Here is a 12,767-nt window from a genome sequence, read left to right as displayed (position 1 = left end):
GCGCATTTTTATGGGGCTGCCACCAACCCTACTGTTTAGCAGCATCTGCAACTGCATGACTGATTAATTTCACCCCCATGCCTCCCAGCAACAGTCAGAAGGTAATTAGCTTTAATCAGCGCACACTCCATTGGCATTCAAACCTGAAACCTGCGCATGAAAAGCACCTTACCAGTTCCCACTTCTGCCACTACCTTCCAGAGATCCTTACAATCCCTTAGCTGAGTGGTTTGATAGATTGCTGATTCTTTTCCAGAAGCCGCATGCTTAAGTGAACCTGCTGTCTCACTTGCTATTATTTTTTTGTTTTTTTCTATTTATTTATTTAATTGAAGTATAGTTGATTTACAATGTTGTGTTAGTTTCAGGTGTACAGCACAGTGCTTTAGTTATACACATATATATGTATAACTACATATATACATGCATATATATGTGTATAGCTACATTTTCAGATTCTTTTCCCTTATAGGTTATTACAAAATACTGAGTACAGTTCCCTTCACTTGCTACTGTTTTACACGTAATGCATTGGCAAGTATTTCTTGCTTCTCTTTAGGCAAATGCATATCTTTACTGTACTTAAACAATTCATGACTTACCCCGTTATCACCCAAGATATCAAGCTGCTTTATGAGATCAGGGATGTTCACATCCTGCAAAATCAAGGAGATTCATTCAAGTCGTGGCTTACCATTCTATCAGTGCCTGCCTGAACCTTGAGTTAGAGAGGACATTCTGAGACCTGCTCTTCCTTGGTTCGTTTTCAATCAGGCACAGCTGGTTTTACAGTTCCACTTTGCTTCATAGAAGCTGTGTGAACCTGGGAAAACTACTTAACAGTGCATTTTCAATTTCGCCAACTGCAAAATAAATACTTTCTTCATAGGCTGATTTGAGGATAAAGAGATTGTACATGAAAGCATCTAGGATGTACTAAGGACTCAGGATTTGCTCAGTAGCTCTTTTTCTTATAATTGTTGAAAATTGTTTCAACTGTGGTAGATTTCAAGTATTAAGAAAAGTAACAAGAAAGAAATTTAAATAACCAACCAATTTCATTCTAATTAATGGAATTCTGACCTGGTTGAGATTTCGACTGCCACATAGAAAACTGCAGAGCAGTTCTATTTTTTAGGTGTTTAGCATTAATTCCATCCTGTGGAAAACAGCTGATTTTTATTATAGTCCCTGAGGCAATTTGAAGCAGCTGAACTCCATTTAAAAGAGTTCCTTTGTATATAAACTACATGCACTGATTAGGTTGTTTGTGATTTATCTAAAAACAAAACATCTAAGGAAAAGACAAAGTAAAGTGCTTCTCATTGAATTAGAGTTGAATCAAAAAATTGCTTTGGTTTACAAATTTTCACGCAGCCCAGGAAGGCCAGAAGTTTAAACAACATGAGAGTGTTTTAAGACAGAAGTCAAAGAAGCACAATTTTCGACCTAATTTCCCCCCCATTAGTACCACGTTATCCTTTTACTCAGGTTCAGATAACAGTTTAGCAGATCCCTACTGCCAGAAATACAGAAGTCTAGCTCAATCTCAGAGGTAGAGAGAAGGCAACTAAAGCAGGTATATTTGGCAGCTCAGAGTGGGAACAGGAAGGGCCATGCAGAAGGTAAGGAGAGACCAGAAAGAGCGGGAGGCTTCCTAGCCTTACCTCTGGAATAGTCAGTCACTATGTGATTCTGTTACATTGAGGGACAATATATTTTCCAGGAGATGGAGCCACCTCCACTCGACCTTAATATTTAAAATGTATTCCAATATCACTAAAGATGAAATTATATTTTGTCTAAGTGAGCAACATGTTATAATCCCCAAGGCCTTCCAAAAGTGAAATCCTCCCTAAAACACCCATATCAAAAGAGATGGTGGGCAAGATGATTTCAAGGTTTCTTCTAATACTGAAATTCCAAGATGATGAATTCCATAGCAATTAGAACAGCACAACAAAGGGACTCAACAAATACCTTTTTATCTGGCATCCTTGAGATATGTTTCTTAAAATATTGAATTTATTTAATATTTCTTCCAGATAATCAAGGGTAATTATCTTAATATTTTGATTCTGTATCACTCTTTATGTTACTGTTCTAAATAATCATGGCTTCCTAGTTTTTTGTTTTTTTTTGCTGTTACCATTCATACATCTGTCACACATTTATTTTGTGTATGTTCTGTCGATTTTCCCATAGATGTGACTATTTTCAGTTCCTACATAGTTCGTATCAAAATGACAACCAGTGACCGAAAGACAAAACAGTCACAAACAACCTCCCCTTTTCCAATTCCCAGTTTTTCTACTGTCTACAACATACACAGGGAAACATCTGCCTACCTTGACACCTTCTTTCATACAGTAGATCTGTAGAGCACTCACACCATCTGAGAATGGGTGAATTTGCAGATTAAATGGAGGGGATCGTCTCTCTCTTTCCTTGAAATACAGTGAAGAATATGTGGGAATTAAAAAAAAAAAGCAACAACTGATTAATCACTAAACCAGTTGTCTGTGGCCTCTACGCTATTTCAGCAGCTTATCAATATGCCATTTGGCAAAAAAAAAAAAAAAAAAAATCGAACTCAAGATCTTCATGCTTGAATTTAATGGAAAAGAACTGATAAGTCAACTAAGAGATGTGGGAGAAGAATTTAACATGGTGTCATCCAGTTTTGCAAATTTTTTTTTTTTTTTTTGCGATATGCGGGCCTCTCACTGCTGTGTCCTCTCCCACCGTGGAGCACAGGCTCCGGACGCGCAGGCCCAGCGGCCATGGCTCACGGGCCCAGCCACTCCGCGGCCAGTTTTGCAAATTTTTGGATCAAGGAAATGTGGGAAGTGGAGTTCCATTTTAAACTACATGAATATTTAGAGCTTTCAGGTATCACAAAGAATGTTCTTCTGACCATGAAGTTTTATGGCAGCTCATGGTCTTCTGCATATTCAATCCACTCAAGCTTTATTAGTAAGATTTGTGGGCTACCAAAGATGACTTAACTCTTCTTCACTGAAGCATACCAACTACTAACTTTATCCAAACCTAATGTAAAATAACCTCAAGAAGAAATTGTTGGCGAAATAACAAAGAAATCAAATGGGAAATTTTCTTATCCTTTACATATCATGCACATTCAACCAGACCCTATGCCGGATTCTGCATGATACAATCTAAATCTGATTTGATTGATATGTTTTACTTAAAAACAAAGACTCTGAAACTTGGTCAAGTTAAACAAAGTATTTCCTAAAACAAATTACCTTGCTTCTTAGCCTTTTGCATAATGCATTACAGAATAAAAAGTTTACTTACAGATTCAAGGGTCTACCAATAAAATATTTGTGTATATAGTACATTTTAAAATATAATTCTTGAAGTAATATTTTCCCGAGTCAGAATTCAATGAAGGATGGAAATGATTATTTAAAAGCAATGAAATATTGATAAACTTTGAAATATATTATTCAAATTATTTTAAAATCATTCATTAGCCTTGTTCATAAAGGCAACAGTGTTGTAAAGTACAGTATCTGAACAGACAATTCTGAGTTGCATCAGTGCTTCACCACGTACTAGTCACAGGACTTGGGCAAGTTATTTAACCTCAGTTGCCTCATCTATCAAATCTTGGTTGTGGTTGTGAGGTCCAATGAGAGTATGTATCTGAAATGCTTAAGCTAGTACCTCACACAACGAATGGGTTCAGTGCATGTTAATATTTTTATTATCATTATCATCATTTCCTTACTTCTAGCTCTAGATTTCGAAACTCCAGCAGCTCATTCTGGTCTCTGGCATCCTGCAGTTCCTGTTGGAGCCGGTGATTTTCTGCCTCTTGTTTTTCTATCTGATAAAATAAATCCTCAAGTTAGGTGGACATTGCAAAAAGCATCTACAACTTAGCAAAGCAAGCATGGACAGCATTCATTTACAGGGTGAATAAATTGTCTAGACCATGAAAAAAAGTCCCAAGTAGATGTGAATAAACTAAATCTTTGGTTTTCCCTCTAGTTATCCTTTGGTTGAGTTTTTCGGGTCATAGAACAAAGTACTGGAGGATGCCTCCATTCATTGAGATAAAGTCTAGGGACCCTATGAATAGTGAATCTGTCCCTTGCTGTCTGGGACAGTGTCCAAGAACTAGATTTAATGGTGCAAATAATGGAGACTGACACCTCTTATTTCTGGAGTTACAAGTTGTTGAAGAAATATTTTTTTAAAACAGCTCTGATCCTACACAAAAATTTGTTGAATTCCAGTTACATGCAAAATAAAGCTGAAGTCCTCAATGGAATTCAAAAACCTTAATAATCTGCTCACCAGATTTAGGTGTTATCACTGTCATGTCTACACACACACACACACACACACACACACACACTCACATGTGATCACATACACTTGAATCTAGAAACCCAGATCTACCCTATGTTCTGGTCACTCCAGGAGCTCTGTCTGTGCTCACCTCTGCCTGAAAAGGGCTCCCCAACTCCCTTTTCTACATGAGGAAATCCTATACTTCCTTGATGTCTCCTACCATAAGAGTCTTCCCCCTGGCTCCTTAATCCAAAGTGACAACTCTCCCTTCTGTTTTCCCATAGGGCTTTCCTGTAGGACATCTAGTGTAACCTGATGAAGCATGGAATTAAGTTAGTTGTGTACAAACCTGCCTTGCCCTGTACACAGTGCCCATGTCCACAAGGGATCAGAACATTTTCATGATTTGCAATAGGTTTGGGGCTGCCTTCGATATTAGCTGTGTGGGTGGGCCTTCTGTACAGTAACTGTTTAAAATCTTGAATTTAGAAATAAAAAATCAGGGGCTTTTTAATGTAGGGTGAATCTTACTTTCTCAAGGATAAACACTTGAAGTAGAATGTTTAGCTTTATTGTCACTTTGGTTTCCTTTTACTCTTAGAAGCCTGAGCTCAAAAAATTCCCCTTTTAGCCCAAAGAAATCAAGACCAAAGAAAATCAGAAAGAAGACATAATGGGAGTTATTTTTTAGATGATAAATAAGTATAATAACACTTATTACTGGGTATCTCGGAGACTACTAAAATCTTCTTTTTCTCATAGTCTCCTGATATAGAAAAATTATAGAAAATAAAGATGGGGGAAAGTGAGATACTATGTAACATTAATTTATGTAGCCAACTCAAGTTTTTTCCACTAGATTTTTGTGGTCTAGTAAACTTTTGAAAGTTTTTAGAAGTTGACTATTTCCTAGAATCTTGGATTGACATCAGAGATGGGATATTTGGGGAGATGCCTGGCTCTGGTGGTTAGCACTAGCCATAATATTAGTGGTTCACAGGTGGCTACAATTCATAGACCAGGGCTAATGTCCATAAAGTTTCTTTATAGAAACCCGCAACCTTTCTGAGAGTACCAGTCCTCAATCCTGGAACACCCACCCCCCTTCTATACATCAGCTCTGTCTCTCATCATGTAGAAAGTGAGACAGGACCAGAGGGAGGGGAGGACAAGCGTCTTCTTTACCTTTTCATGCTTACCAGAGTGTTGCAGTTAACTTTTATTACTTGTCAAGGCTAGTGAATATTGGCAGAAACAATCCTAAAATAATTTCTATATAACTCTACATCACCCTACAGAATTATTTCCCTTTTCAAATGGGCTTTCAAATTCTCTTTCTGTCAAGAATAATATGAGATTATTTTGTAATCGTTTCACATCATCAAAGGGAAATACCAAAGGAAAAGCCACGTTTGAACTTAAAGTGATCTCTGTTGTATTTCACTGCCCCTAATCAAAAGTCTATGTTCAGCTAACCCAAATTTATTTTATCTCTTGGGCGGAAACCAAGCCTTTGCATCTTGATTTGTTCCAACCTCCTGGAAATGCTCTTTTGTGCTCTGGATGCATCTTTTGAAATGTTCTTTCATAAAAAATAAACAAACAAGCAGCGAACATTAGCAAAAAATTAACAGTAAGAACACACTCTATGCTAGGTTGCAGCATGTCCTTGCACAAAATAACAGGTCCTATTCACAGGGTGCTCTTGTAGATGGACAACCACATAGGATGTGTGCATATGTGGGTGTGTATATATATATATACATACAGTACATATACAGTATATATATACGGGTAACAAATCAATAGGTTTCAGGGATCACATCCTTTCAAGTCGGCACAACGCCCAGCGCAGAGCCATGCACACCACGTGCCACTCAACTGATGGTGATGGCAGTGACAGAGATGCAGTTGGGCACTCAGCAGAGGGGAGCACAGCGCCAGAAAAGCCTCCCCGTCCCCTAGCCCCTGTGCCACTCCTGAGAGGACCCCCTGCTGCTCCTGGATCTCTCATCATTCTCTCCTCTGCCCCACTAGGGTGTTGCGCCCCACATACCTTTTCTAAAAGCTCCTGGTTTCTCTTAATGAAAAGTTGTTTATCTTCTACCCAGTGTGAATCCTGTTTGACAAAGAATATCGCGCAGTCAGCATTTCAGAGTGGCATGAAAGAGCATGTGTCGTCAAACCACTTTGCCAGAGCCGTCTTCTCTCCACCCGGATTGTTTGCCTGCCAACGACTGGTAAATGACATCCACCCCGGCGTGCTCCTTATTCCAAGACACTGGGGCCAAAGTTGCCGGGAAAATTTAACCCCCTTTTTATTGTCACTCACTATCCCTATCTTTTTAAGTCTGAATAATCCAGGACCAGCCTTCTGGGGACTCAGAAGTGACCACACAGGCAAAAAGTGAAAAGGGTCAGAATGCACACAGGCTAGATACATATGGATGGAAAACATTAAAATGCAGAACCATAAATGTAGCATAGAGGCAAAGAATGCAGCTTGAGGGGTGGGTCTTGGTCTTAGCAGCTCATGACCACTCTAGGCTATGTGTACAGGGCTCCTCTTCCTCTGGCATTCTCTCTCTTGCCCAGCCTCACTCACTGTTGTAGCTGGGTTCACACTCTGGCCAACCAAACACCAGGGACAGAAACAGAGAGTTGAACATTCTGACACAGTTTGAGAAAGGTCACTGTGGAGAGCCAAGCCGTGTCCTGGATGGGCCCATGCACAGGGTGATCTAGAGGAAGGTCAGTTTGAATTGTCTGCATCTGCAGAAGTGGGAGCAACCAAATGCCTACCTGCCCTTTCTGAGCCAGAGTCGCTTCCAGATCTTCAATTTTGGCTTTATACCTTAGCACCTCTGCCTGGAGTTGCTCTTGAGCCTAGTGAAATCAAAATTCCAGAACTCAGTACGTAAAATGGCAACTCAACATTTTTCTTCCCCTCGTGTTCCTTGATTAGAACTCAACAATTGAGAAAAAAAACAAAAGAATTTTCTATCACCAAAGAATATTTTCTATCTATTTTTACAACCTAAATTCTCTGTGTACAATTTTCAATGGCTCCCTTTACCATCAGGTTAAAATTCAAACTGTTTAGCTTAGGATTCAAGAACTTCTCTTATATTTCCAATCTTTTCCCACCACTATCAATGCAGGGTCCATCCCTTACCTGCTGGTGATCTCCTTGTTTCCTAAATATGCCTTGTACCTCTCCGCTTCTCTCTTTATTTGAACGACTTCCCCTTCTGGAAAGCCTTCTCCCATTTTTGCCTCCCCAAAATCCTTCTGTTCTTTTGAAGCCAACTTTGTGCCCTATATTTAAATCTAAATCCAAATCTATGTATGTAGGTATGTATCTATGTATCTATCATGTGTTTTGTGTGTGTGTGCACGCACATGTGCGCACATCAGCAGTTTGGGACACTGATTTGTACGGAACAACCTTACTTCATTTAGTCCAGTAATTTTTTAGATTCACTTGTATTCTCTCTTAATATGATCCTACTTTTTGTGAAAAATAGCTTTTTTTGTTTTCTGGTCATACACATATTTTTTTTCCTTGTCTTATGATCTGGATAGGTTCAACAAAGTTGAACAAAATCAGTGATGATAAGTATTCTTTTCTTATTATTTGCTGTGAGGAGAATATTTCTTTGGACTGTTAAGTGTTATATTTAGTGTTAGCTTCTTTATCAGGTTAAAAAATTCCAAGCTTCGTTTGCTAAGAATTAATTTAACTTTGTTGGTGCAGTGGTTAAGAATCCACCTGCCAATGCAGGTGACACGAGTTCGATCCCTGGTCCGGGAAGATCCCACATGCCTCGGAGCAACTAAGCCTGTGTGTCACAACTACTGAAGCCCGTGTGCCTAGAGCCCGTGCTCTGCAACTAGAAGCCACCACAATGAGAAGCCCGTGAACCACAACGAAGACCCAACGCAGCCGGAAAAAAAAAAAAAAAGAATTATTTTAACTTTGAATGGGTGTTGAGTATAACCTATTTTTTTTCCTTGTCTTGAAGTGATTAGGTCTTCTGTTTTCACTGATACTTTTTCATCTATACTAACTATTTTTGCATTTCTACTTTCTTTGAATTTACTCTACTACTCTTTTCCCAACATCTTGATTTGTTTTAGACTATTTTGCTCAGAATAGTTAAGTTGTCTTACTTTAATGGCCATAAACAATGCTAAACCTGTATTTTGATGGGAGAGTGAGACTAGAGAAAGAGAACTGGGTTCTATGTCGTCACCTCTCCAAAACACAAGGCATATGCTATTATTTCAATTGACCAATCCTACGCTGCTAAGAATGGGTAGTAAATACTGATAAAGGAATCCACAACTCTTACAGTATTAGGGCACAGACATGAAAGCACACACACACACATCCCTTCCTAATGATTGCTTACGTGTCTGTTCCAAATCACAGTGGGTTTTCTTTAATGTTTGCTCTCTGTGTATGTGTATGTGCATGTATGTATGTATGCTACCATTTAAAAATATAGCTATAATATCTATCCTTTCCCACTAACCAACTAACAGTAGTTCCTACAACACTCCTCAGTACATTGTAGACCTTCTAATTAGGAAGTAGGATAAAATCACTGGATGGTCACACTCTTTCTTGCCCCAAGTAAACTAACCTATAAGGAAGTTATGGCATAGAGGTTATGACTGAACTCAGAAGGACGAGGTTCATATCCTAGCTTTCATCTAAGCTACATATCCTGGTTTTAACCTAACTAAGCTACATTTAACTTCTACTAGGCTACTATTTCCTCTCCTGTAAAAAGGAGTTAATAATAGCATCTAACTCATAGAGTTGTTTTAGGATTACATGAGATAATGCATATAAAGTACTCAGTACAATGCCTAAAACACAGCAACGACTCAATAAATGTCAAGTATTAGTACTGTATGTGGCTTTTTAAAAAAACAGACTTATGAGAGGCAGTTGCAACATAATGGAAAAAACAACTGACCCAGTATGATATGACTTGGAATCCCAGTTTTGCACTTATTAGCTGTGTGATCTGGGGCAATTCAATTAACCTCTCTGAGCCTCAAATTCCTCTTTTATAAAATACCCACCTTAGGGGGCTGGCACAAGGGTTAAGTGAGATATTGTTAGTGACAATTCTCAGTAAGCTGTCAATGTAATGCTGTGCACTTATTAACTAAGAAAAAGAACTGGCTACCCATTGCTTTTGAAAGAGAAAAGTTTTCTTTTTTATTAAGCAAGAAACTAAAAAATATGGATTACCAAAATTCAACATTGTTTAGCTTTGAAAATATAAGTTTTCAAATAGCAAAAATAAGAACTATGTACTCAACTATCTTTAAAGGAACAAAAGCATCGCTCTAAGCTGGTTCTAATGTCTCTAGATCCAAGGTTTGTTGACATAAAAGATAAAGCAGTTCAAAACTGCAGTGGAGAGAAGGGTACAGAGAAAGCTACCCTATTGGTACTTTTATGTCTGCAATACTTTTATGCTATGACTGTCGCAAGCCTATTCAGGGCACTCTCCCAGATGTACACTAACCTTGGCTTCTCTTTCAGCATCAATGATGCCTCCAGTCTGCTCCTGCAAGAGGGCATAAGCTCTTTGGAGAGCCTGGTACTCTTTTGTTAATTGTCGGAATCGTAGCTCAGATTCTTCAGCTGCTAGACTCTTGAGGTTAAAAAAAAAGTCAAAAAATAATTATGTTCAGGTCCTGTGTTCAATGTGAAATATTAGCATTTGTCCATTTTTTAAAGAGAAATAAAGGTTTGTATGCTATTGGATTCTATGTGATTTTATTCTTAATTTTAAAGTATGTGTATGGGCACAAATACTATGACACTTTCCAGATGCGCATTTCAGAAATATTTAAGTATTCATTAATAAGAGAAGCATTTGCTTATTTATACTTTTCTGATTATTACCCATTTGGGCTTGGATTACAGACAATTTTGGATCCAAATGAGAAAAATGTACACCCAGATTTTGGATCCAAATTTGAGGAGATGGTAATCAGAGTTTTAGTTTCAGTTCCTTTCAATACATTCATATCTAACAACTTCTTCCCCAGATAAATGATAAAAACATAGTTTTACAGCGTTAGGTCCCAAACTTCAGAGCATAATACAATCATCAAGGTGTTCTGTGAAAAATGCAGATTTGGGGGTTCCACCCTCAAGATCCTGAGTCAGGAGTTGCGTGGTCCAGGAACTTTCATGGTAATTGAACCCCCTAGATAGTTCAGATGAACGCGGCCAACAAAGAAACTTGGCTAAACACTGTCTTAGACTTATTTAAAAGCTGTTCCTCTAAGCTTCTTCTTTGGTTCACACCTCCTCTGGATGAAGAATCTGGAAGAATTTTATTTTGAAAGAAGTCTTCAAGTTACAGAGCTGAACTTCAGAGAAGTTTCTACAAGGGCTACATAACATAGGTGAAGCTATTTCTAAGAGGTAACAAAGTCAAGCACAGTCTCAAAATTGGTCACTATTATGAGATTATGTGCTGTTCATAAAGCAGATAAAAAGTGAAATGGTTTTTCTCCCCCTTCAAGGAAAGATGTGGTGACAATATCACAAAAGGAGAGAGAACTGAAAAAGCTTACTTCATCCAAGTCATCATCAGGAGTAGCTGGCGTTCGGTCTGTTCTAAATGAGGCCATGGATGATGTTTCTGAATCCATGGAGTCCTCATCGTAGCCAATAAATGGGTCCAAAACAGGCCTCTAATGGAGGGACAGTACATATTTACCAATAAAACTAACAGTGGGGAAAGTCAACATATTATTAAAGCACTGTCAACTGGCAAACATGCAAATGAACAGAGAAGACATAGATCCTTTAATGCTTCTTTGAAGAAATAAACATATTAGGCATGAATACAATAATTCCAATAAATGTTTGTCCTACGTTATTTCACTTCTGATATTTCAGAGGAAGATTCATTAATATTTGGGCTCTTCATAAAAACACTGTATCCTCTTTTATGTTACATTTTATACCATGATGATTTTATGTCATTTACTCTGTCCAGTATTTAAAATATAATTAAGGAATTCTGAAAGTCCAGGCATCTATGGGAAGGGATTATCAACTCATATCATCTAATTCCACATCCAAATCAAATGATGCAATTGTTAAAAGCAAAAATCAAACACATTGACAAATTAAATAACAAAACTTTGTGGATTATAAGAGGCTATACAGATATTCATGGATTGAGAGTATCATTATCAATAATATTGCCCAAGTGAATAATGAAAGTATATTAATCAATTATAGGATGGGTACCAGATGCTAATATTATTCAGGGGAGACATCAAATAATAAGTATCTCTTTCATGTTCTTGGAGTGTGACTCTCCAGCTTGTCAGATAACCCTTTCTATGTCAAACCTAGTGGCTTCTTCACTAAGAGGAACTCATATTAAAGCAAACCCTTTCAGGTTAAGATCCACAACGCAATCATTTTTGGACTTCTGAGAACTGTCAAGAGAAGAGGTTTTCTTCCGGCAGATAAACCCCAGGGTTTGCTGCAATTCAGGAACATGTGATTTATCACATCTTTGCAGGAAGATTCCTTGGCAAGCCTCACTTCTCTGGCTCTGTGTGTGGCAAAAGCCTGATAACCTAGTTTTCTCATTACCTTAATTGGCTTGGAACTTCTTCTATGCTTTCTCCTACGAATGAGCTTTTCCCGGTCCTGGAAAATAGATTAACGACTTTTCAGATCTTGAGTTGGTACATATCTCCCCGTAGGGTTTTGGGTTTTTTTTTCCCCCCAAAGACAGAGTTGTTTTTCCCCTGAGGCATTACATATTTCTATTTAAAATAAGATTATGTTTTGTAAATTTTGGCAACTTTGGGTTTGATACTTAAGTATTTTCAAAGGAAGGATATTCTACAACCTTTCCTGATTATGTGGATCTGAGAGCCTCACAGTCAGGAAGTACACTGTGTACACTGTGTTGCTAATTGGATTTCAAGTGTGTTATACTTGAAATCAAGAACAAAATAGTCATTCATGTTCTCCCAAAGCACAATTCTTCAATTTTCTCAGATCCCAAATTATTTTAAATTTAGGTGTGGAAAAAAATATTATTTTATTTTAAAGAATAAAACATTCTTTTCACTTAATCCCTTGAAAAGCATAGAAAGCTATCTTTTGACTATGCTTGGATCCTTGTTCTCACCTGTAGCCTCTGAAAATGGGACAGGGTATCTGCTTGGTTGGAATCATCTAGTGTTTTCTTTTTTTGGATGGGGGGTGGTCCTCGTTAGAATGTTCTGGGAAATTCAAAGAATATCTAGAAATAACAATCAATTTCTTAATTCATTCTTTTTGTGAAAGGAGATATCCTGGGACTTTGGTGTCCACCTGCTAAATACTCCATATACTTACTGTACAAATTCAAAAGTGGATGGAGGGACTTCCC

General features: G+C 37.9%; 1 protein-coding gene across 1 annotated transcript in view; it reads right to left on the bottom strand.

Annotated features, from left to right (window-relative positions):
• The window catches only part of JAKMIP2 (janus kinase and microtubule interacting protein 2), a 166,218-nt gene that overhangs the window by 29,489 nt on the left and 123,962 nt on the right, over window positions 1–12,767 (bottom strand). The window contains exons 8-15 of the mRNA XM_027081692.1: window positions 11,978–12,034; window positions 10,939–11,058; window positions 9,876–10,004; window positions 7,129–7,212; window positions 6,383–6,445; window positions 3,758–3,856; window positions 2,349–2,447; window positions 603–656 (exon numbers count right to left, since the gene is read on the bottom strand). Coding sequence (XP_026937493.1) covers window positions 603–656; window positions 2,349–2,447; window positions 3,758–3,856; window positions 6,383–6,445; window positions 7,129–7,212; window positions 9,876–10,004; window positions 10,939–11,058; window positions 11,978–12,034 — 705 coding nt within the window. The remainder of the gene's footprint in view (window positions 1–602; window positions 657–2,348; window positions 2,448–3,757; window positions 3,857–6,382; window positions 6,446–7,128; window positions 7,213–9,875; window positions 10,005–10,938; window positions 11,059–11,977; window positions 12,035–12,767) is intronic.

The sequence above is a fragment of the Aethalodelphis obliquidens genome, unplaced genomic scaffold, assembly GCF_003676395.1.
Source record: "Aethalodelphis obliquidens isolate GAN/ISIS:26980383/991018 unplaced genomic scaffold, ASM367639v1 scaffold45, whole genome shotgun sequence".
NCBI classification, from domain to species: Eukaryota; Metazoa; Chordata; class Mammalia; order Artiodactyla; family Delphinidae; genus Aethalodelphis; species Aethalodelphis obliquidens.
The sequence above is the reverse complement of the archived record's forward strand: the minus strand, read 5'-3'. Positions and strand labels throughout refer to the sequence as shown.